The following is a 23,529-nucleotide window of genomic DNA, read 5'->3' as shown; positions in this document are numbered from 1 at the left end:
CCTCTGGGACAGCTTCCAAAATGCTGTCTCAGGATACATCGCACCTTCTAGGCATGAGACTGAATGCACCGTTGGAGCAGGTCAGTTTGAAATTCAACAAGTCAATCACTCCATAAGAAATCACAGACAGCATGTTCTTTGAGCGAGAATTCTTCCTATGGGTGCTCATTTGCAACTGCTAATGAGGTGGATGGGGTGGGTGGGAAGGGGAGTGTAGAATTTGGCCCTTCTAGGGAAAGCAGAGGACACCCCATGCTGCAATCCTCTCCAGCTCTCTTGGTCCCAAGGCTATTGTACAAGGGATGCAGGTGCTAGTGTGGGGGAGGGAAGAGATATACTCTCACTGGTAAATGCAACAATGAATTAAAGGCTAAAAAGCCACAAAACTGTCATCAGGGTTTGGGTGCTGCCTGGAGGTGGGGATAGTCCCCACTGCAGTGCAAGGTGAGGAGCAAGTCAAGCCACTCAGCATCAGGGCAAGGCTAAATGCTCCCACCTCCCCACATGCAAAGTCCACCCAAGCCAGTCGGATCACACAGTACACGGAGGCTTTTAGAAGTACTGTGCTGTTTGAGACTCCCTGATTTCCTAGATTTTATCATCTGTGATTTAAAGACCCAGAAAACAGAGAGATCCTTTTATGTCAAATATGGTGACAGATTCAGCGTGTCTTTCCTTCTACTGCAGCGAGCTCTGAATTGGGCCCTAGACTGCTGCTCCAGTTCTATGCACTATGCAGTGCTTCCCTGTCGCCCAGAGATACTGTCGTGCACCTAGATCGCCTGGTATTTGCAGAGCAGGGTACATACATGACGTCAGGGCTGTTGGCTGTCGTCACCAGCACATAGAGATCAAATACGATTTCTAGGTAGTTTGTAAAATATGGAGATCCTTCCACTGTCCGGAGATTCCTGAAAAGGAAGAGGCACCATGAAATTACAAGCAGATACCAAATCACTGACACACAGCTACAGCAGGGCATCAGTAGAGCAGTTGATACTGCAGTCAGATCCCCTATGGCCTTATTTTTTGGAGTCCCCAGTACCCACAGATGATAAAACAGTCATGTTTGCTCAGCAGTTCTGGAACCCCAGCCATACTTCCTCATCTGCAGGATTTCGAGCTGGCAGAGTCCCTCGGATCCAAAGCTTGAAACCCACATGGGGAACTCCAGAGCTGAAATGCTCTCACCTGTCACCAAACAGCTTCAGAGCCATGAGGGAGAACATGAGGACACTGAACATGAAGAGCAGGAAGACATATGTGATCTCTGGCAGTGTGTTTCGTATACTGCGGAACACCCTCCGGATCTGCCAAGACACAACAGGGAGCATTTAGAAACCAAACTGCGCCAGCTTTCCCCATGGCTTTCACACCGGAGTTTGTAGCTCCCCCATGATCAGGCAAAGCAGGACACAGGAGTTCTTTCCATTGAGAGAAATGGATCTAGCCACCAATCAACAGCAAACTCCACTCTGCGACTTTACACCACCTGTTCCTCTAGGGCCCAAGCTGGGTCAGGTCAAGCCAGGTTGGCTGCCTAGTACTTGGTTTTTGGAGGATGCCATCTTGGTCCCCAGAATGTCAAAGCTAAGTCTCTAGCCCTTATGTTTGCAAAGAAAACCTTCCGGCGTCCAAAGACGAACCACGTGAAAGCTGGTGCAACAGTATCTGCCTGAGTCTGCAGGCAGCCGGAGATGATAGCTTTGAGAGGCCCCCAATGCCTTGTTTCAATGGGGTAATGCCCCGGATGTTCCGCGACAATGATTTAATTAACAATATTGTTAGCTATTTTATGGTGTATTGAAGTGCGTAAGGAAGGAGGGGGAAAATCATCCTAGGAAGATCTTCACAGTCTGCTGTAAGGGTATGTTCCACCTGGAAAATGCCTCATCACGGAAAATTGGCGGGGGGGGGGGGGAGGAGAATGGGACACAACACATTTCAACTAACAGTGTTAGACACGACTTCACACTTGGTCTATAGACCAGCACTGCCATGGAGGAGCCTTGTCTGGGTTCCATGGGCTTGTTGGCCAACTGAGCATGCACACTCTGAATGGCATCTCACATCGGTAGAGCCTGGGAAAATACCAGGGCCTTCCTCCCCCATCCCCAAGAGGCAGAAGAGGAGTCCCTACCTACGTACAGCAGAGACACACTGTTGCAAAGGGGAAGCAAGCAAAGGTTCTCATCTCACACCAGCCCAAAGGTGTTCCCATGCACAATTCAGTCTTAGAAGTAGAACAAACAGCGCCAGACTCTGCCGGTCACCAGAAGGTCTTGGACTGCATCAACTTTAAACCCATGACCATCACTCTCATGTATGTCACTGCTCCGTACAACTGCTTAGAAAAGCTTTTTTACCCAGAAGCCTGTGTCCTGGCACAGACAAGTGTCTAAGGCTAGGTCTACGCTACAAGTCTTCGAGAAGCACAGCTGCCCCGCTGTAAGGTCTCCCGTATAGCTGTTCCAGCCCAGCGGGAGAGAGCTCTCCCATCAACATAATTAAACTACCCCCAATGAGAGGCACTAGCTGTGTTGGCAGGAGAGCGTCTCCTGCCAACACAGCGCGGTCCACACCGGTACTTTTGTACTTTTTGTGAAACTTACATTCCCCTCCCCACACTTCCCTGACCGACAAACGTGCTAGTGTAGACAAAGCCTAAGCCTGCTCTAAGACCCTAAATACGCCAAGCTGGTAAAGCAAGTCATCCTCTCATCCAGCAGTTCCCTGGCAGGCAGAGGAAGAGTTGTTCAACATTAGGCAGTCACGTTTGAACCACATGTAGGCCACTTCATAAGTCACAGCTGAACTGAGCTGTATTCTAAGTCAGAGGAGGAGGGATGAAAGATTACACAAAAAAACATGGAGATTTCCCTTTGGGGAGAGAGGAATGGAGATGGGACCACACATGACAGATGGTAAGTCATAAGAATGGCCTTGCTGGGTCAGACCAATGGTGCATGTGGCCTAGCCTGACTTCTGACAGTGGCCAGTGCCATATGCTTCAGAGGAAATGAAGAGAACAGGCCAATCATCAGGTGATACATCCTGTCACCCGGTCCCAGCTTCTGGCAGTCAGAGGTTTAGGGACACCCAAAGTGTAGGGTTGTGTCCCTGATCATCTAGGCTAATAGTCATTGATGGACCTAGTTCTTTTTTTAAGCCCATTATACTTTTGGCCTTCACAATATCTCCTGGCAGGGAGTTCCACAAGTTGACTGTGTGCTGATTGAAGAAGTACCTCCTTGTGTTTCTTTCAAACCTGCTAAATCTATTTTATTGGGTGGCCCCTGGTTCATGTGTTATGTGAAGGGGTAAATATCACTTCCCTACTCACTTTCTCCACACACCCCATGATTTTATGGACCTCTAGGACATCCCTCCCGCAGTCGTCTCTTTTCTAAGCTGAGCAGTCCCAGTCTATTTAACCTCTCCTCATACAGAAGCTGTTCCATCCCCCTCATCAGTTTTGTTGCTCTTCTCTGCAACTTTTCTAATTCTAATCTTTTTTTTTATATGGGGCAACCAGAACTTCAGGAAGTTTTCAAAATATGGGTGTACCATGAACTTATATAGTGGCATGATGATATTTGTCTCTTGTTCTCCATCCCTTTTCTAATGGCTCCCAACACTGTTAGCTTTTTTTGACGGCTGCTGCAGCCCATTAACAGATGCTTTCAGAGACCTGTCCACAATGACTCCAAGATCTTTCTTTGTGGTAGCAGCTAATTTAGACCCCATCGTTTTGTATGTACAGTTGGAAATTCAATGCTATGTGCACATTGGAAGAAATACTCCCATCTTCTATTTTGCTGGTTAGAGAGTGCTCAGATACCACGGTGATGGGCACAGTTCAAGACCAGGCCAAGTTTTAAGAGGCTACTTCCCCCGGCCCCGCTAGTCACATGTGGCTCACCACTGGGGCTACAGTGCTGCCCATCAAGTCTCTGAAGCCCCTTCTTTCACATTAGTCACTGCCACACTGACGGCCCTCCACAGACAGCATGGCTTCTGTGCTGCCCTCCAGTAGCAATCCACCTGCACTGCCTGAAGAGGAAGAGTTGTGCCATCTTCTGGCCACACCTGGTTTCCACCAGCCCCATCAATGGCAGCCTAATGGCTAAATCAGTCATGTCCCAACCCCCTCACTAGCACAGCAGAATGATAATTGCCCCTACACCAAATACACACTCATCCCTTTGCACCTTGGAGCCCCATCAGCGTTCAAATGCTTTTAACAAATCTTAGCTAACCCTCCAAATCCCTACAAGGTAGGTGGCATCCATATTCTCACAGCCACAGACAATTTGAGATCACATGGTAACTCAGAGGCAGAACTGGGATTAGAACCTGTAACTCCAGGCTGCCGGTCCCATGCTCTCATCTTTTGAATCTGCTTTCTCCCCACAGCAAAGGCGGTGCCTTGATTTTCAAGCAAGAGCCAAGATAGCGTTGGAGGCAGTGATTCAGTCTTTTCATGACACAGGAATGAATGAGCCAAGTCTGGGCAGCATATGCGGTTTAGGTGACAGTAATTAGCACAGCTGTGCTCTCACTTGCCTAAAAGGGTTCTAGAAACAAGTAATTTTTGACAAGTGAGCAGAGCAGGCAACAGAAGCAAGAACTTGGGACCATGCAAGGATTCAGGTTCCAGCCGGAAGCTTTTCAACCCTGTTCCCAGAGCCGGCAGTGATTAGGTAGGTCACCGCATAGGCAGAAGGCGATCTCGCTCTTCATGAGCGGGGAAGGATTTTCCCCTACTGCTAATAGAAGAGGAGATGGAGGCTTGTTTTTGAAGCTACTTGCAATTCCCCATTTTTTCCCACCATTCCCAAGGCATGGAACCACTGCCAGCAGGAGTCACTTTCTTCTCGCCTGGCTGTCAATGAGCGATCTTCACTCAGCGTAGGAGAGAAACCCTGCCGATATGCACCCTATGCTCCCTCTCTCACAGCCCAGAACACAAGAGTTCCCTTTCACACTCCCTCTGCTCTGCCACAGCCAGGCACCAAGAGCTCAACTGTCAGGGATAATGAAGCTCTAGAAGCATTTTGGATTCACGCCAAAGGGAAAGAGGGGTGTGTTTGCACACACCCAACACTGCTCACGCTGACCAACCACAAGGGTATCTTCGAAGAAGAGGGCCTTGGCAGACACGGTGAGAAAACAGAGCCGTAAGTGCTACCTTCCGGCCACTCTGCCCAATGCTCTTACTCCAAGATAACAACCACCAGCACCCAACCCATTCACGTGATGGCCAAGTGTTGCTTACCTGACGACTTTCTGCAAAGTTTATTAAGAAAATGGGTCTCAGGAACCTTGACCATCTAATGCTGTTTACGTTCGAGATTTTAAGTGCCCCATAGATAATCAGGTCAATTAAGGTCACCTGTGGAAGAAAGAGCAGCAACAAATCACAGGAAAGGGTTTGGTCTACCACTCATTATAACACATGGACCTATTCTTGGACCATTAAAAGACGACAGTTTCATGGGGTAGTGTTCTCTCCTGCAGGAGATGGAAGTTTCAGTAGATTAGACCATGTTATGACATTAAGATGGACAACGCACAAATAAATTTTAAAAGTTGCACTTGCCACATTTACTTTCAACAGAATTTCAGAAACTATGCCTCTGTTGCAAGTCATGCTCTGAAACGGATCTATTAAGAGAAGAGGGGGACACATTGGAGCTGTACAAATGGGAAGAACATACAACAGGCTGTTTGTAGACCTGGCTATCAACCAGCCCCATCATCATTTCACACAATCCTTGTCACAATGACAGCGGAAGTAGGAAAAAAGCCTACAGGTGATCTAGCTTCGCACACCTAATTCCTTCACATCATAGTGACCACAGTCGCAACTCACCAGTATCGCTATCATGATGCAGATATTCTTTGTATCCTTCCAAAACACGTTGCGAGGGGTGACTTTGGCAAAATGCACCAGTCGCCCGAAGAACACCAAAAGGCACAATACCTCGACCAGGGAAGTGGCCTACAAAGGGAGGACAAACAAAGTGGGGTTGTTTTGGCTTAAAGACTGTATTTCTAGGCTGCCCCGATATCTTCTCCCTAGCTATGTTACTCTCTATCTGCCACCAGACAGGTTCAGAGAATGAGCCTGAGGGAAGGTGGAGTCACAGGAAACACAGAAAGGAGGATACGTCAGATTGGTTTTCACTGGGAATTTGCTGATGACTGAGCTATTTTTTAAACTGTCTCTCACCATAAAATTTAAAAAGAAATAAAGTCACCTGTTTGATGTTGGCCGCTATTATTTGGTGCGTCTCACGTAACACTAGGAATTTAAGGAGCGTGACATCTTAGGGAGTTAGTAGATTTTCATGTATGCTGAATTTGGGACGGATGTCTGTTAAGGTAAACCATACTGCACTGGTATCAAAGTCTATTCTGGAAATAGTACCCCTAGCTCTTCTAGAGACCTTTTCATCCCCAGATCTCAAAGCACTTTACAGAAGAGGCCAGTATCATCACCCCCAGTTTACAGAGAGGCAAAGTGACTTTCCCCAAGTCCCCTGACAATGGCCAAACTGGGACAGAATCCAGGTCTCTGAAGTCCCAGTCTAATTGTTCTATCCCTTAGGCAACACTGCCCTCCGATGTATACACAAGAACCCCTGAGCAGAAGTCAACACTAAACAATCATCTTAATGGTGCGCTAAGCAGCTCGAGACATAATCCCTGCCACAAGCCAACCTTGGATGTGACGAGACCGCAGGAAGGGTGTTGGGCCAGTTTTAATAGAAGACTAGTTACTCAAAAAGGCCTAGGCACACAGTGTGAGGAAAGACAGACGTTTGTTTAAAATAAGGAATAAAATAGTTAAGTGTCTTCACCGGCCACTTTCTTGAAGAGTTTGCAGGAGGTGAGGTTAGTGGAAGATGTGCTGTGCAGAGGGGCAGCATGGAAGAAAGCAGAGAATACGGAAAGTGAGCCAACAATGTTTTGAACCTGGTGGTGGAGCAGAGGGGCACTCCATGGTACTGCTGATGGATGCCCAGCACTCATCACCACTAATAGGGCTTGCACACATCGATGGGAGAGCCATTCCTTGTTTGCACAGGATTATATTTGCTATGCTCCCACAGAGTTCTGTAGATCAGATTAATTCAGCAGTATCAGGGATCACCGATATTACTACAAAAAAAATCCAGCAGCCTCCTCTACTGAATGCAAGCAGAGAAATATTCCTTTATACAGCAAGCTGGAGTATTATAGAAGACATGAACTTTCTCCATCCATCAATAAGACAAAGCTGTTGTTCCCTTTTACCCAAATGCTTACCAAGAAAGGGAGTGGATACACAGCAGGATCTTCAAACACAGCAAGGAAAAGGTCTACAAAGATAAAGAAGTAGGTGGCTGCTTGCATAGTCCAATGGTTATAGAGATAGTAAAGTCTGTGGAGGCAAACCATAGATATTACAAATTAGGGCACTAGTACATGTGTATTGATACAGCTATTCTTTCATGGTAGCAAGGCACTGCTGTTCCATGCTGATTCTCTGACGATTTCTCCAGCAAAAGGAGGGAAAAAAAAAAATCAAGACTTTACATTACTAAGGTGAGAAAGAGAGGGCAAGAACACACTCTCTGGGAAGATTTCAGAGTAGCAGCCGTGTTAGTCTGTATTCGCAAAAAGAAAAGGAGGACTTGTGGCACCTTAGAGACTAACCAATTTATTAGAGCATAAGCTTTCGTGAGCTACAGCTCACTTCCTCAGATGCATATCGTGGAAACTGCAGCAGGCTTTATATATACACAGAGAATATGAAACAATACCTATTCCCACCCCACTGTCCTGCTGGTAATAGCTTATCTAAAGTGATTTCCAGCACAAATCCAGGTTTTCTCACCCTCCACCCCCCCCACACAAATTCACTCTCCTGCTGGTGATAGCCCATCCAAAGTGACAACTCTTTACACAATGTGCATGACAATCAAGCTGGGCTATCACCAGCAGGAGAGTGAATTTGTGTGGGGGGGTGGAGGGTGAGAAAACCTGGATTTGTGCTGGAAATCACTTTAGATAAGCTATTACCAGCAGGACAGTGGGGTGGGAATAGGTATTGTTTCATATTCTCTGTGTATATATAAAGCCTGCTGCAGTTTCCACGATATGCATCTGAGGAAGTGAGCTGTAGCTCACGAAAGCTTATGCTCTAATAAATTGGTTAGTCTCTAAGGTGCCACAAGTCCTCCTTTTCTCTCTGGGAAGAGTTTGTCTTTCTACATTGCAAATAGACTTGGCAGAATTCACATTTTTTTTTCTAATTTTGACAATTAATATAATTTTATTAAAGATGTCTCCCCCCCCCCACCAATTTTTAACTATTTTTGCAGTTGCTGGAAGTTAAGGCAGGGATAAAGGTTCATGCAGCACAGACAGGGGGGCTGCAGGGGGCTCCCAGCACAGCCAAGGGCCCAAAACACCCGAGTGCAAGGGATGCTGCAGTCCTGGCCTGGTGGAGCAGAGATGCCTTCCCATGGCAAGGACCACAAGAAGGAGAATGTGCTCCCAGCTCCATCCCAAGGCAGAAGCATTACAGCAGCAGGGTGGCCTCCTGCACAGCCTTGGGCTCAGCATCCTCCTCCTCATGGTCCTGGCTGGCATGGTCTGCTCCGCCAGGCCAGGCCCCCAGACTTCCCCATGCCTTGCGCCTGCAGGGAACCCTATACAGCCCCAGTCACAAGAGTGAGAGTGTGGGTCCATGACAGCCAGGCTCCCTGCACTGTTGTTGGGCTGGTAACACTGGATCCCTCCAGGAACAAGATGCGGGGAAGGCTGCATGCCTGCCAACAGTTACCGATCCTTATTTTACTATCAAGTAAACAACCTCTCTACTCCAATTGAGATTTCCCGGTTTACGTATCCAAGGATCATATTAGTCCTTTTCTCCACAGAGTCACACAGAGCTCATGTTTGGCTGATTATCCAACATGACACCAAAATCTTTGTCAGAGTCACTGCTTCCAGAATGGAGGCCCCCATTCTTTATTCCTAGATGTAGACATTTACATTTAGTTGTATTAAAATGCATAGTGCTTGCTTACAGCCAGTTTACCAAGTAATCCAGACCGTTCTGAATCAATGACCTGTTGTCTTTGTTATTTAAGACTTCCTAAATTTTGGGGTCATCTGCAACCTTTATCAGTGATTATTTTAGTTTTTCCTTCCAGGTCATTAATAAAAACATTAAATATGGTAGGGCCAAGAACAGGTCCCTGCTGGGCTGCCATGGAACCACAGCCACTTGATGGGGATTGTCTCTTTACAATCACATTTTGAGATCTATCAGTTTTATATTGCTTTAGTTTTTTAATCTAATGTCAAGTGGTACCATGACAAACACCTTACAGACTTCTATTACAAACACTATTACCTGTATCTATTGATCTCATAAAAATATGTTTTATAGGCTCTATTTTCCATAAACCCATGTTGATGTGTGTGCATATGTTACTGGCCTGGACTAACGTGAGCAGTTATGATCACTTGTACCTAAACTACTATTAATTTTTAGTTGTGTGATCAATTGCTCTTTATCCGTTAGGGGAATTCTACATTAGACCTTGTCCTATGTTGGCCGCAACGCTTTTTGAGTTAGGAAATTGCCATCTACTATGTTTAGAAATTGCAAGGATGTTTTACTGAGGGCAGCATGAACCTCCAGCATGTCACTCAAACTGAAGTGCCCCAGGATCATGCAGGTCCTTCCTGCCCCTCCCCACCGCACCTCCGACACACACACTTTCTAGACAGGTGTGTAAGGAGTTGGTCACGCTGTTCCCTAGTGTGATTTAGTGGTTCTGTAGCAGACACCAATGAGTACTCCATCATGTGCTTTGTCTCTCCAGACATTAATGCTTATGGAACAAAGATAATTTTCTTCTGAGTTATCAGTCACCCAGAAACAGATAATGCCATTTTTGATGTAGACTGCCACTTCCCCATCCTGTTTGCCCACTTGATCCTTCCTCAATATGTTATAACCATTGATTTTAACATTCCAATCATGCAAATCATCCCACCAGGTTTCAGTAATACCAACTAGATCGAATTTATGCATATAAATGAGTAATTCCAACTCATCTTGTTTACCCAGGCTGCTAGCATTGGCGTATAGGCAATTCAAGAATTTCTTCTTTTCGTGTCCTTTGGTTCCTTGATTAATTTTGTTCTCAACATCTCGAGGATAGAGTCCCCCCATCACTTAAGTGTGGCCCACATTCTTTGTTGCTAGATTAAGCATGTGCATAAACATTTGTGGAAGACGAGCTTTAGTGAATAAATTAACTTGATTTAAATCAAAATTTCCTTTGTATCGAGTGTCCCCCTCACTCCAATTAAGTGAAAATATTTCCCAGTTAAATATTTTAATTCTTCACACAGAATATTGTTGTGCTGGATGTTAGAGTGTTTCCTTACCTGACTGCTTGCGGTGAGGTTTCAAACGGAATGTTTCTGTTATATTGAGCATCATACACATAAGCTGCTGCCAGGAGAAGGTCCTGTTGATGATCGGGGTGGGGAGAATGTGACACAGTTTAATTTAGTCAGAATTTGAAACTTACATTTTAAAGAGGCAATTCCAAAGATTGCTTCCTTGGAAGCATCTTTTTACCTTGAGATATTCCATTTAGGTGAATATAAATGGTGCTCTGAATAATGGTGCTACAAAGAGACTTCATGACATGCAGATTCTGAAATATATTCTAATTTATAAAAGCACAAGCAAATATACAGCCTTCTCCTCACCCTATTCATATTGGAAGAGAAACCCAAAGTTGTGTGATTATTTACTATACATTTAAAATAGCTAGAAATATACAATGCAAGGAGAGGTTTAGGTGAGGTCACCTGGTGGTAACTGCCTACTAACTTTAGAAGTACTTTGCTGGGCAAGTGCTGTGTGCAGAGAGCACTTATGCTAATTTCCTCATTGCAGAGAGAATGATGTTTGGTTTTTCCCCTCTCTTGTAGCCAACAGCTAAGTATTCCTAGCAGTACTCTTGATGGGGAAGCGGAGGTGGAGTTCTCAAAGGGATGAGCTACCTAGGATTCCTGCCATCCTAGGATAGATTTCAAACACCTGAATTCTGTTTCCTGGAAACATGTAAATTATCACCCTACCATCTCACTGCGTTTGTACCATATGCACACTATTTACAATACAGTACCCCCTTTACTTTCTGTCAATTATGTCATTCCATGAATGACTCAGAATGGGAGGGGGGGCTGATTCGCTTATCATGCTCTTCTCAAAAGAAAGAAGAGTTCAGTGTAAGTATTTAACGCATAGATGGAGTTAGCTCCACACTGAGTTTGTTTAGCCAATGCTCAGCAGCATTCTGGGTCACCTTTAAACGAGGAGGAGTCAGGTCGGCAGCTTCCACTTGACAGCTGACCCAGGCATTGAGTCATCTGCCTTGTTAATGTGGCATGGAAGAGCAACAACACAGGTTCTCTAGTTCAGAGGGCATGAGAGGAAATTTTGGCTGCGTCTGCAAGTCTGTATTGTAACAGGACTTAATGGTGAACACTGTGGGTACTGTAGTTTAATGGCTTAACTATTAAAATGCAGTTATTGAGGGTCTTTCTTCTCAAGAAACTGCTTAAGGAACCTGTTGACATCTAGTGGATCTCACAATGAACTGCAGCAGTGCCAAAGGAAGCCTCTTTGCTCCCAGACACCTGCTCTTCGTTTCTATGCTCTTAATCCACTGGGCTCTACAGGTGTTTTGGGGCTCCCCCCCCCCAGAGTGAGTTTGTAACATGGTTGACTACACACAGCTCATGTCCACACATAGACACATGAGTATGGTGAACACATGGTTTCTACCTAGGTCTCTGGACTGTATTTCAACTCTGCTCATGACCAGGGCTGCAACATAACTCTCAGGCCATGAGTTGGGTCTCAGCCTGTTCCACTGAGTAGACAGGACACACAAATCAATATCTGTGCAGACAGCTTAGCCATTCCTCTGTCTCCCAGCTCATCCCTAGGTAGAAGGCCACTCCAAAAGACACTGGGCCGTGTGGAGAACACCCACACATCTGCTGCCTCTTGCGCGGCAACGTGCCATAGTTACACAGAATTTCCCAGCATGCGTTGATACAAACACCGCTGCACAGGGGGGAAGAAACAGGCAGGCTAACACAGTGGTGTCAGAAAAAGCACCGCTGGGTGGACGTGCTGAATTGCGTGGACTGTAAACGCGTCAAAAAAGTGCACCAGCTACGCTATGGGATGTCTACACCGCAATCATGGGCGTAACAGCAGCTCATGGAGACAGACCCAAGCTAAACATTACCTAGCTCAGGTTCTGGAGCAGAAAAGCACAAGCTAGCTGCCTGCGTAATTACCAAGGGCCCCAGGTCTTGCACAGTGCACGCCGAGACCCGTACTACTGTGGCTTCACTGCTATCAGTGCCCAGCTCACGAGATTAGAGCTAGTTTAGGTCTACACAAGCCGCAATCACACCCCATGACTGCAGTGTAGACATTCCCTATGAAACAAAACCCTGCTCTCTCGAGTTCAGGAGACAAGTGCTGTAACCGGGTGTTGCTTAGAACATAGCTAGTAAATGCAGTTAGAAGACCAAACATTTTGCCATGTAGAAAGGGCCTTTATCTTCTCCATCACCTTCCTGCAATCCCATGGGCAACGGATTTTTAAAATACAATGGTATGGCATCCCCACCCACTGACCGGGTCACTTCCCCTTTCTTTAGAGGGCTAATAGCAGAGCCAGGGAAATAATCCAGGTCCCTCTCCTGACTGAATCCCATGCTCTATCCACTGGACCACACTGCCTCCTTACACAGAGGTCTCCATCCAATTTCTTAACAGGGAATACAGCTACAAAAGCAGCTGGAGCTGCTGAGGCCCCTCGCCCTCTGCAAACCAAAGCCGGACACGCCATGGCTAGCCCTGCGACCCCAGACTTCCCTAGAGGGAGGTCGAAGGGTAGAGAGAGGGCTTCCCCCTCTTGCCAGGGGCGAGCAGGGAAGCGTGGCCAGCGGACACACCCTGCAGGTGGCCCCCTCGCCCGGAGGTTAGGGCGGGCACTTTGCAAGGAGCAATGCCCGCAGGGGGCAAAGGGCGGACTGCCAGCTTTGTTCTGCAAAGGGGAAAGGGGGGGGGGTTATAGCCAAAGAGCCCCTCCCTCCTGCCCAGCGTGCACGGGGGGGGGGGGGGTGCAGACCTGCCCATCAAGGCTCCGGGGAGGGAGCGGGCACAGCACCCACCCTGGCGCCCAGGGACCGGCTTGCAAGGCAGCAGCCAGGGAGGGGTGCGCGGAGCCCAGCCCCGGGGGGACCCAACACTCCCGCCCCGTTACCTCCTGCGCGAGCGGCGGGTCCCAGGCTGCGGCGGACATGGCCGGGCCGGCTCCGCTCAGGGCTCTGCGAGCTCCAGCCCCGGCGAGCCCCGCCGCGAGCTTTAACCCCGCCCGCACGTGACTCCGGGCAGCGGAAACGGCTCCGAGCCCGGCCGGGACGGACTGACGGGGGGGGGGGGGGATATGGCAGCCAGGGACAGACGGACAGAAAGGGGGAGCCCGGCCCGGGACAGACAGACAGACAGACGGGGGGGGGGGGAGTATTCTGGCCAGGCACAGACAGACAGACTGGGGGGGGGGGAATGGCAGCCAGGGACAGACGGACAGAAAGGGGGAGCCTGGCCCGGGACAGACAGACAGACGGGGGGGGGGGAGTATTCTGGCCAGGCACAGACAGACAGACTGGGTGGGGGGATGGCAGCCAGGGACAGACAGGGGGAGCCCGGGACAGACAGACAGACGGGGGAGGGGAGTATTCTGGCCAGGCACAGACAGACAGACTGGGGGGGGGGGGGGAATGGCAGCCAGGGACAGACAGGGGGAGCCCGGGACAGACAGACAGACAGACGGGGGAGGGGAGTATTCTGGCCAGGCACAGACAGACAGACTGGGGGGGGGGGGAATGGCAGCCAGGGACAGACGGACAGAAAGGGGGAGCCTGGCCCGGGACAGACAGACAGACAGACAGACGGGGGAGGGGAGTATTCTGGCCAGGCACAGACAGACAGACTGGGGGGGGGGGATGGCAGACAGGGACAGACGGACAGAAAGGGGGAGCCCGGCCCGGGACAGACAGACAGACAGACGGGGGGGGGGAGTATTCTGGCCAGGCACAGACAGACAGACTGGGGGGGGGGAATGGCAGCCAGGGACAGACGGACAGAAAGGGGGAGCCTGGCCCGGGACAGACAGACAGACAGACAGACGGGGGAGGGGAGTATTCTGGCCAGGCACAGACAGACAGACTGGGGGGGGGATGGCAGACAGGGACAGGCGGACAGAAAGGGGGAGCCCGGGACAGACAGACAGACAGACGGGGGGGGGAGTATTCTGGCCAGGCACAGACAGACAGACTGGGTGGGGGGATGGCAGACAGGGACAGGCGGACAGAAAGGGGGAGCCCGGGACAGACAGACAGACTGGGGGGGGGATTCTGGCCAGGCAGAGACAGACAGACTCGGGGGGCGGGGGGTGTTGCAGACCGGGACAGACGGACAAGGCACAGACAGACTGACAACAAACAGGGAAAGGGAAGTTCAGCCAGGTACAGGGGATAGACAGATGGGGGAGAGCCGAGGGAGGAGCCCAGCCAGGGCCAGACAGACAGACAAGGGCCACCCAGGGACGGCCAGGAGCGGCTGGACAGACAGATAGGGGGGCACTGGCAGCCATGGTCAGACAGGTGATCCCAGTCAGGGTCAGGACAGAGACTAAATGCTTGTTGAGGGGAAGAGAAGTCGATGGACAGGCAGAGATGAGCCAGGGATAGACACGGAGGCTCGGGGAGAGCCAGGGACAGGCAGACAGGATGAAGGAGGCTTATACTGACATGGGCACAAGAAAGACAACATACCCTTACACAACGATCCACCTAATCACCTTGAACAACAGAGAGGAAACACACACAGAGCAAACTCTCACACCCAGATAAGGACACAGTCACATACAGAACAAGCACCCACACACAACAAAACACAAATTATTCTCTCACTCCCCTCACAACACATACACAGAGTCAAACACGAAGGCAAGGCAACACACACTAATACCAGGAAACATCCTGCCATATGTGTTCAAATAGGCCCATTGTCAACTGTGCTGGAGCTGTGGGGACTTTGTGGTGCTGGCTGACCCTTAAGTAGGAGCAGCTTCAGGGTTGCACAACTTCATCGAATGCACACACAAAACTTAAAAGGCATCAGCAATGTTAAGACAGAAATGTAAATAATAATAATAATAATAACTCCTATCTCCTACATAGTGCTTTTCATCAGTAGATTTCAAAGCACTTTACATTTTACAGATGGGGAAGTTAAGGCACAGGGAGATGCAGTGACTTGCCCAAGATCAGTGACAAAGCTGGGCTTAGGTCTCCTGAGTCACAGTCCAGCACTTTATCCACTAGACCCCACTGTCTAGGAATTAACTTTTTATGAAATGGGGAAAAAAGGGGAAATTATGATCAATTAGGAGTTATGAAATGCAGACAGTGATAGGGAAGCTAAATGTATCACTGAAAAATCTGCGTCCAGTAGAGTTAAGGACAATAAGGAGGAATACTTGAACGTGTATCGGTGTGATGATCTGAGAAGTCTGTCTATCTATAAATTATGAATTCTGCTTGATACTATGAACTCGCTGTATGTATCTGTATTTTTGAAAAAAGGCGCCAGATGTGTAGAGCCCTGCAAATCTGCAGCTATTCGCTTTATATTCGCGGACCCTGTTTGTGGATCGCAGATTGGACGTGGATATAAATTTTGTACAGGTGCGATCCTGGCAATTACAAGCCGGTAAGCCTTCCTTCAGTACTAGGCAACTGATTGAAACTATAGTAGAGGATAGAATTGTCACATACATAGATGGACATGGTAAGTTGGGGAAGAGTCAACATGGCTTTTGTAAATGGAAATCACGCTTCACCTCTTCTATTAGAATTCTTTGAGGATGACAACAAGCATGTGGACAAGGCTGATCCAGTGGATGTAGTGTATTTGGACTTTCAGAATGCCTCTGACAAGCTCTCATACCAAAGGCTCTTCAGAAGAGTAAGCAGTCCTGGGATAAGATGGAAGGCCCTCTCATGGATCAGTAACTGCTTCAAAGATAGGAAACAAAGGGTAGGAGTAAATGGTCAGTTTTCACAATGGAAAGTGGTGAATAGCAGGGTCCCCCAAGGATCTGTACTGGGACCTGTGCTGTTGAACATATTCGTAAATGATCTGGAAAGGGGTAAACAGTGAGGTGGTAAAGCTTGCAGATAATACTAAATAACTCAAGATAGTTAAGTTCAAAGCTGACTGAAAAGAGGTACAAAGGGATCTAACTAAACTGGGTGACTGGGCAATGAAATGGGAGATGAAATTCAGTATTGATAATTGCAAAGTTATGCGCATTGGAAAAAACAATTCCAACTATACATACAAAATGATGAGGTCTAAATTAGCTGTTATCAGTCAAGAAAAACATCTTGGAATCATCATGGATAGTTCTTTGAAAACATCTCCTCAATGTGCAGCGGCAATCAGAAAAGCTAACAGTGTGAGGAACCACAAGGAAAGGAAAAGATAAGATAGAAAATATCATAATGCCACTATATAAATGCTACAAGAAATAATCTGAGGTCTGGGAAACTTGTCTTACACTGACAGACTAAAAGAGCTCAATTTATTTAGTTTATCCAAGAGAAGGTTAAGAGGTGACTTGATCATGATCTATTAGGACCTTAATGGGAGCAGAAATTGGGTATCAGAGTACTCTTGAATCTAGAGGAAAAGATATAATGAGGTTCCGTGGCTGGAAGTTGATGCGAGACAAATTCAGAGTAGAAACATGGGACAAACATCTAACAGTGACAGTAATTAAACCATTAGAACTTCCCAAGGGATATGATGGATTCTCAGTCCCTTGGAGTCCTTAAATCAACACTGGATATCTTTCTAAAAGACAGGTTTCAGAGTAACAGCCGTGTTAGTCTGTATTCGCAAAAAGGAGTACTTGTGGCACCTTAGAGACGAACCAATTTACTTGAGCAAGAGCTTTCGTGAGCTACAGCTCACTTCATCGGATGCATACCGTGGAAACTGCAGCAGACATTATATACACATAGAGATCATGAAACAATACCTCCTCCCACCCCACTGTCCTGCTGGTAATAGCTTATCTAAAGTCCTTTAGATAAGCTATTACCAGCAGGACAGTGGGGTGGGAGGAGGTATTGTTTCATGATCTCTATGTGTATATAATGTCTGCTGCAGTTTCCACGGTATGCATCCGATGAAGTAGATAAGCTATTACCAGCAGGACAGTGGGGTGGGAGGAGGTATTGTTTCATGATCTCTATGTGTATATAATGTCTGCTGCAGTTTCCACGGTATGCATCCGATGAAGTGAGCTGTAGCTCACGAAAGCTCATGCTCAAGTAAATTGGTTCGTCTCTAAGGTGCCACAAGTACTCCTTTTCTTCTTTCTAAAAGACAGGCTATAGCTCAAACAGAAATTATGGGCTTGATGCGGGAATTACTGGCTGAAATTCTGTGGGCTGTGTTATGCAAACAGTCAGACTGAATTATCATACTTTGTGCTTTCTGGCCTTAATCTATAAACCTATGAAACTTCCCACGTGCATGGACTGTGTGATGGTCAGAGGTGCTAATCTGTTGATATGAGGAGAGTGCATCAGGTCACCATTAAGGTTTTGCATTTAGACTGCAAGCTTGATGAAGTTTGGATATGTATTGCTTTTCAGTATCTGTTGGAGACAGAAGTGACAGCCTTATATTGGAGTGTATTATCAATAGCATTATAGGTGATGTAAAGGTGGCAAGGAATACAGATCAATTTCTCCTAAGTATATCTCACCAAATCAATTCCCTGGCATTGCAGTGGCTTGGGCACTGGTGGCTTGGGCACCTCAGTCCAACCTATTCTCTGCCTGTGGCACACAGTAGTTTAGTCTCTGGAGGGCTGTAATACTTTTGTGAAATCTAGGTTATTGTGCTCACTATACGGGTAACTGGGTGGGGTTTAGGATGTGCAGGAGGTCAGGCAAGATGATCTGTGGTCCCTTCTGGCTTTAACCTCTGACTCTATGATTAACCTTAAAAGCATGGAAATCAGATGGTGTGGGTCATTGGAGTGTGTCCTGATGCAACCATAATTGTCACCTAAATTGTTGGTGTTATTTATATTGACTCCACCAAATCCAGAGGAAATGCATGCGTGGATTTGCCGCCTTGGGTTTGTGGTAAATCTGGTTCACATTCAGGCTTAATCAGTTCCTGCTCTCAGCTCTCCCTTCCTCTTCAGAAGGCCCCTCTGCCAGTGTGGTGTCAGCAGAAAGGAAAAGGAAGCTCAGCTTGCAGTTAGAGGTTTCCCTCCCTCCTGTTTCTATGTGATTGTTTGGTATTTCCATAAGCAGTCTATGCTTTTGGTCTGCTGAGAAAGCATTTATCTATGCAGGGACAGAGATAATATAGGGTCAGATATGTAGTAAATGCAAAATAAAATGAAACACTTTTTAGATAACTGAATTGAGTGAATTGCTCATTATGCCTCAATAGGCTTCTCCCTTCCCGCTTTTGACAATATTTAGCTAAGAGATGTGTCCAAGCCGCAAAGTTGGAAAACAAATCTGAACTTCCCCAGAGTTTGGGAGTGTCTGGATTCAGCAGTCTGGAGAGGTCTGGTATTATGGAGAGGTGCCAGACTCTCTATACTCAAGGTTATAGCCAGCTTCCATCATCAAACCCATTTTTTGATCTCCTACAACTTTGGTTCAGAAGATTTGGCCTGAAAATTGTCACGTTTACTCTGAAAGTTTATAAAGAATACTTCCATAAAGTGAGAAGAAATGTTATCAATCTGAGTTACAGATCACAAAATTATCTTAGTTTGAAATTCTGGCTTACTTTTGATCCCTCGAGCTCAAAAGCACTTTGCTATTATCCCTGCTACTCTCTCTTCAGTTTCTCCTTACAGTTAAATCTCCTTGAAAACTCAGGCACGGAGTATCTGAAGAAAGTGAAGCAACGCTATTAACTATTTTTGTTGTCTCGTTTTAGGCCCAATCCATCCCCCATGGATGTCAGTGTGAGTTTCTGTGACACTGTGAAGAGGTGTGAGAGCATATTGCCCAACTGCAACTCAGAAAAACAGAAAGATATTGTTAGAGCTATTGGTTGATTCCTGTTCACCATAGTGGAAATTCCAAGTGTCAAACAGCTAGAGGATCAGACCCTTACGTTGAGCAGAGGGTAATTACTTGAGTTGGAATTTGGCCAGGACATCCAAATTATCATTCTTACTCTTGCAAAAAGTGATGTGAGGTTATTTCTAGTGGTTTACTTTTTAAAATTGGTAATAGCGTTCTTATTACGCTACTCTTGCACTCTCTCCTTAGCAACATTACGCTACTCTTGCACTCTCTCCTTAGCAATCTCATTTTGTCCTCACTGGCCAGCTTGCTATTCTCTGCTCCTTTTAGAGTTGGCTTATTTAATAGATTTCAAGGCCAGAAGGGACCCTTGTGATAATTTAGTCTGACATCATCTAGTATAACACTGGCAATAGAACTCCCCCAAAATAATTCATTTTGAACTAGAGCATATCTTTCAGAGAAACATCCAGCTTGGATTTAAAAATGACCAGTGATGGAGAATCCACCAGGACCCTTGGTAAATTATGCCAATGGATAATTAGCCTTATTGCTATTCCTGTGCAATCCCTTTTGGGATGAGCACCCAGTTCCTGTACACTCTTTCTGTTCCATGTGACAGGAACGGACCATCATTTACATTTTTGGGTAGATGTGGGCTTAATGCTTAGCCCTAGGCAGAGAGGCCCAAGGCCTCGTGGTGAAGGCACTGGACTGGGTCTCAGGAAATCAGAACTTTATTCCTGGCTCTGCCATAGACACCCTGTGTGACCTTGGGCAAGTCACTTTGCTCTCTTTCTGCCTCAGTTTCGCCTTCTGTAAAAGGGGGTTAATAGCACTGCCCTGCCCTGACAAGAGTAAGTTCATTAATGTGTATGATGTGCTCAGATATTACAGAGATAGGGTAATCTGATACTGGTGACGTGTGAAAGTAGGTATTGCAGGAGAACCTGACAGTGCAGAAAATGTATATATATTACATATATTACATTGCTGCAGCACCCAAAATGTGCTAGATGCTATACAAACACATAGTCCCTGCCACCAAGGTTTAAATTCTAAATAGACAAGGCAAATGCACAGCCTATGAGAAAATGTTAGAAAATGTGCTTTGGGCCATGCCCCAGCTTGTTTGAGCATCCTTGGATCCAACAGCAGCCTTGAATCTAACAAGAATCTTACACTGTGAAACTGTCATATCAAAAATGACAGCTGCATCCCATCAATCATAGGTGTTGATCTAATCCTCTGCAGACATTAAAACAGATTACCTGCTGATGCAACTCCATTACACCCACTGGAGTTACGCCAATGGAGAATCTGGCCCACCACGTTTCTTAGGTGGACCAAGCAACAGCCAGCTAGAAAGCAATTGCCTTCACCTTGCATGTCCTATCTAAAGGAAAAGGGAAGTCTGACACAATGAAGGAATGCTCACCTCTGAAGTAATCCAGATTTAGTTATGTGTTAAATGGGTGGTCTTGATGGACCAAGAATCATTGGTCTGCTTTTTTGGTTTGAAAACAGGGATGAAACAAACATTTTGGTTTTAAAAATTTATCTTTCTAGCTCCCATGTCTGAAAGCGTGACTCCGGTGGAACGGATGCAGTGGTGTCTGCCTGAATTTGCGGAGAGCCTGATACAACAGCACTAAGAGCCCTAACTTGCTCCATTGCCCTGCAAGGGCCTAGGAGCAGGGTGCAAGTTGCTCCCAAGGAAGGGAAGGGTGGGCAGCAAGACATTCAAGACAACCCCCCACAGCCCCAGATTTCCAAGTCCCTTCCCCCCCCCCCCGCCCAAAAGGGCATCCTCTCCCACACAGCAAAAGCCCCAGCAGCGGCCAGATCCCAACCTGCCTGCAGCGCTTGCCTGGCTGTGTCCCCCCGCCCCACCATGCACACGAGCCACCTCGGCCCGAGCTTGGGGCTGGCCGCACGGGACCGTCCGGGCGGATCGTGCGCACGAGCCGCTCCTGCCACGTGGCGGCGCGCGGGACTCGACAGGCAGGCGCGCGCCGGCGCCTGGGAGAGGCACGGAGCGCGCGCCGCGGCAGTTTGGGCGCGCGGGGCCGCCGTAGGAGCATGGCGGCGGGCTCTGAGGCGCTGCGGGAGCGGCCGGTGCAGCTGGCGCTGGCGCTGGCCTTCGCCTCGGGCGTGCTGGTGGGCTGGCAGGCCCACCGCGTGCGCAGGCGCTTCCTGGCCTGGAGGCAGCGGCGGCTGCAGGCTCTGCTGGAGGCCACGCAGAAGAAGCTGGACGTGGCCTGAGCGGGGTGCGGCGGGGGCGGCGGGGCCGTGACCTTGGGCGGCCCGGGGGCGGGCGGAGCGGTGCTGGCTGGGGGCGGGGCCCCGGGGGTGACCGGCCCGTGTCCCGGGGCGGGTGTGAACACGGTCCGCATGCCGCTCTCGCTAGTGTAGACGCGGCCAGCCTCCGACGGGTGGGGCACCCCCCAACTCAGCGGGAAGCGAAGGGAAGCGCTGGTGGAAGCGAGCGCAGATCCGGGCCGGAGGGCGGCCCGTCTGCAGGGCCAAAACCCAACAGTCTCGGCTTTGGGATCCCCTCGCTAGGGCTTGTATAGGGCTAAAAGTAACGCCGTCGAGGTTCCTGCCCCAGCTCCGAGACTGTACCCCCCTCTGGGTTTCCGAGCCCAGGCGCCAGCCTGAGCTGCATGGCCGCGCTGCTGCTGGTAGCCCTGTCCCGTGATCCCAAGTCACCTGACCCCGGGCTCTGGGGCTCGCTGTTGCATGGTTTTCTTTGCAGTGTCGATGTATCCCGTATTTCTGTTGGTCGCTCAGTGTCAAAGCCCTCTTCTTCGGGAGCCAGTTTCCTGGAGATGGTCCTCTTGTTCTCATGTCCGAATACCAGGGAATAATTTACTATCTGTAGGTTTCAGAGTAGCAGCCGTGTTAGTCTGTATTTGCGAAAAGAAAAGGATGCATCCGATGAAGTGAGCTGTAGCTCACGAAAGCTCATGCTCAGATAAATTGGTTAGTCTCTAAGGTGCCACAAGTCCTCCTGTTCTTTTTACTACCTGTAAACACTCACAATTTGTCATGCAAAGAGTTTGTTTTTAAATGTCTCGGATTTTTTCTTGAATAAGGGGCTGATCACAATTACCAGCCACTCCGAGACCCTAGCAAACTTGTATGGGTATTGGGGTGAAGGCATTGCTTTTAGCTGCCTCTTTCTGGTAACAGGCTTACAACAGTGTGGCAAAATACAGGAAAACCTCAGTGTTAGGAACGCCTTGGGAATGGAGGTTGTTTGTAAGTCTGAAATGTTCATAACTCTGAACAAGACATTATGGTTGTTCTTTCAAAAGTTTACAACAGAACATTCACTTCATACAGCTTTGAAGCTACTACGCAGAAGAAAAATGCTGCTTTTAACCATCTTAATTTAAATGAAACAAGTACAGAAAGTTTCCTGACCTTGTCAAATATTTTTTTAATAACTTTCCCTTTTTTTAATAATTTATGTTTAACACAGTACTATACTGTATTTGCTTTTTCGTGTGTGTCTCTCTGCTGTTGCCTGATTGCGTATTTCTGGCTCCAAATGGGGTGTGTTCGTAACTCTGAGGTTCTACTGTACATAGTCTTACGTGGCTAAGCCAAGCTCTTATTAGATAGAAGGAAAAAGAGAGGAACAGGAAAAAGAGAAGAAATAAGGTGGGAAAGGAAAAGGAGGTGGGAGGGGAGACAGTTTTCCAGTTGATGTTTTGGGATTTAGCCAGAGCCAATGCCTGTGGCAATGTGATCTCAGTCCCACTTTTTGTCTCAGTCTGGTCAGGACATATCTCAGGATCAGGATGATGAAGGCCCCAACAGTGTTACAGTAGAATCCCGGGAGATGGTGGGAGAGGCAGCTGTGATAGTAAAGCTTGTGGCAGTGGTAGCTGGCAGATAGCTGTTACTTTGGTAGGGAAATCAAGAAGCTTTTTTCTTTTTTTTTTATCACCCCCTAATAGCCCAAACCCTCATTGTTTTGTTTACCAGTTAGGTCTAATTTTTGACATATGAATTTTGGTCCACTGATTTCTGGTTCCACATGGTTTTTGTTTACCAGGAATGATCTTAACGCAGTCCTTGAATTATATTAGTAGGCTTTGTTTGGACTAATTTAATTGTTGTCTTCTTTTTGCATCTTTTCCCATCAATATTTATTGTTATAGGTTATTGTGAGATCTTACAAACTTTCACTAACTTCTCGCAGTTGAGCTAACAATAAAGGTAAATTTGTCGGCCCAGTTATCACCAGACCTGAGACTTATCTGTCACATA

At 47.5% G+C, this 23,529-nt stretch overlaps 1 protein-coding gene across 6 annotated transcripts in view; it reads right to left on the bottom strand.

Moving 5' to 3' along the window:
- LOC311517587 (two pore channel protein 2-like) overlaps positions 1 to 21,474 on the bottom strand; it is a 38,012-nt gene extending 16,538 nt beyond the window's left edge. For 2 of the 6 annotated variants that reach the window (XM_084622549.1, XM_084622550.1), the window contains exons 1-7: positions 21,102 to 21,474; positions 10,459 to 10,541; positions 7,315 to 7,429; positions 5,876 to 6,004; positions 5,279 to 5,395; positions 1,192 to 1,310; positions 810 to 911 (exon numbers count right to left, since the gene is read on the bottom strand). In XM_084622549.1, the coding sequence (XP_084478675.1) occupies positions 810 to 911; positions 1,192 to 1,310; positions 5,279 to 5,395; positions 5,876 to 6,004; positions 7,315 to 7,429; positions 10,459 to 10,541; positions 21,102 to 21,332 (896 nt within the window). In that variant the 5' untranslated portion in view covers positions 21,333 to 21,474. Of the gene's footprint in view, positions 1 to 809; positions 912 to 1,191; positions 1,311 to 5,278; positions 5,396 to 5,875; positions 6,005 to 7,314; positions 7,430 to 10,458; positions 10,542 to 10,654; positions 10,734 to 13,373; positions 13,513 to 21,101 lie in introns of those variants that run through there. The other 4 variants (XM_084622553.1, XM_084622552.1, XM_084622551.1 and 1 more) reach the window with 4 other exon arrangements.
- Positions 21,475 to 23,529: the final 2,055 nt, after the last annotated feature.

The sequence above is a fragment of the Lepidochelys olivacea genome (assembly GCF_965140295.1).
Source record: "Lepidochelys olivacea isolate rLepOli2 genome assembly, chromosome: 3".
NCBI lineage: Eukaryota > Metazoa > Chordata > Testudines > Cheloniidae > Lepidochelys > Lepidochelys olivacea.
The sequence above is the reverse complement of the archived record's forward strand: the minus strand, read 5'-3'. Positions and strand labels throughout refer to the sequence as shown.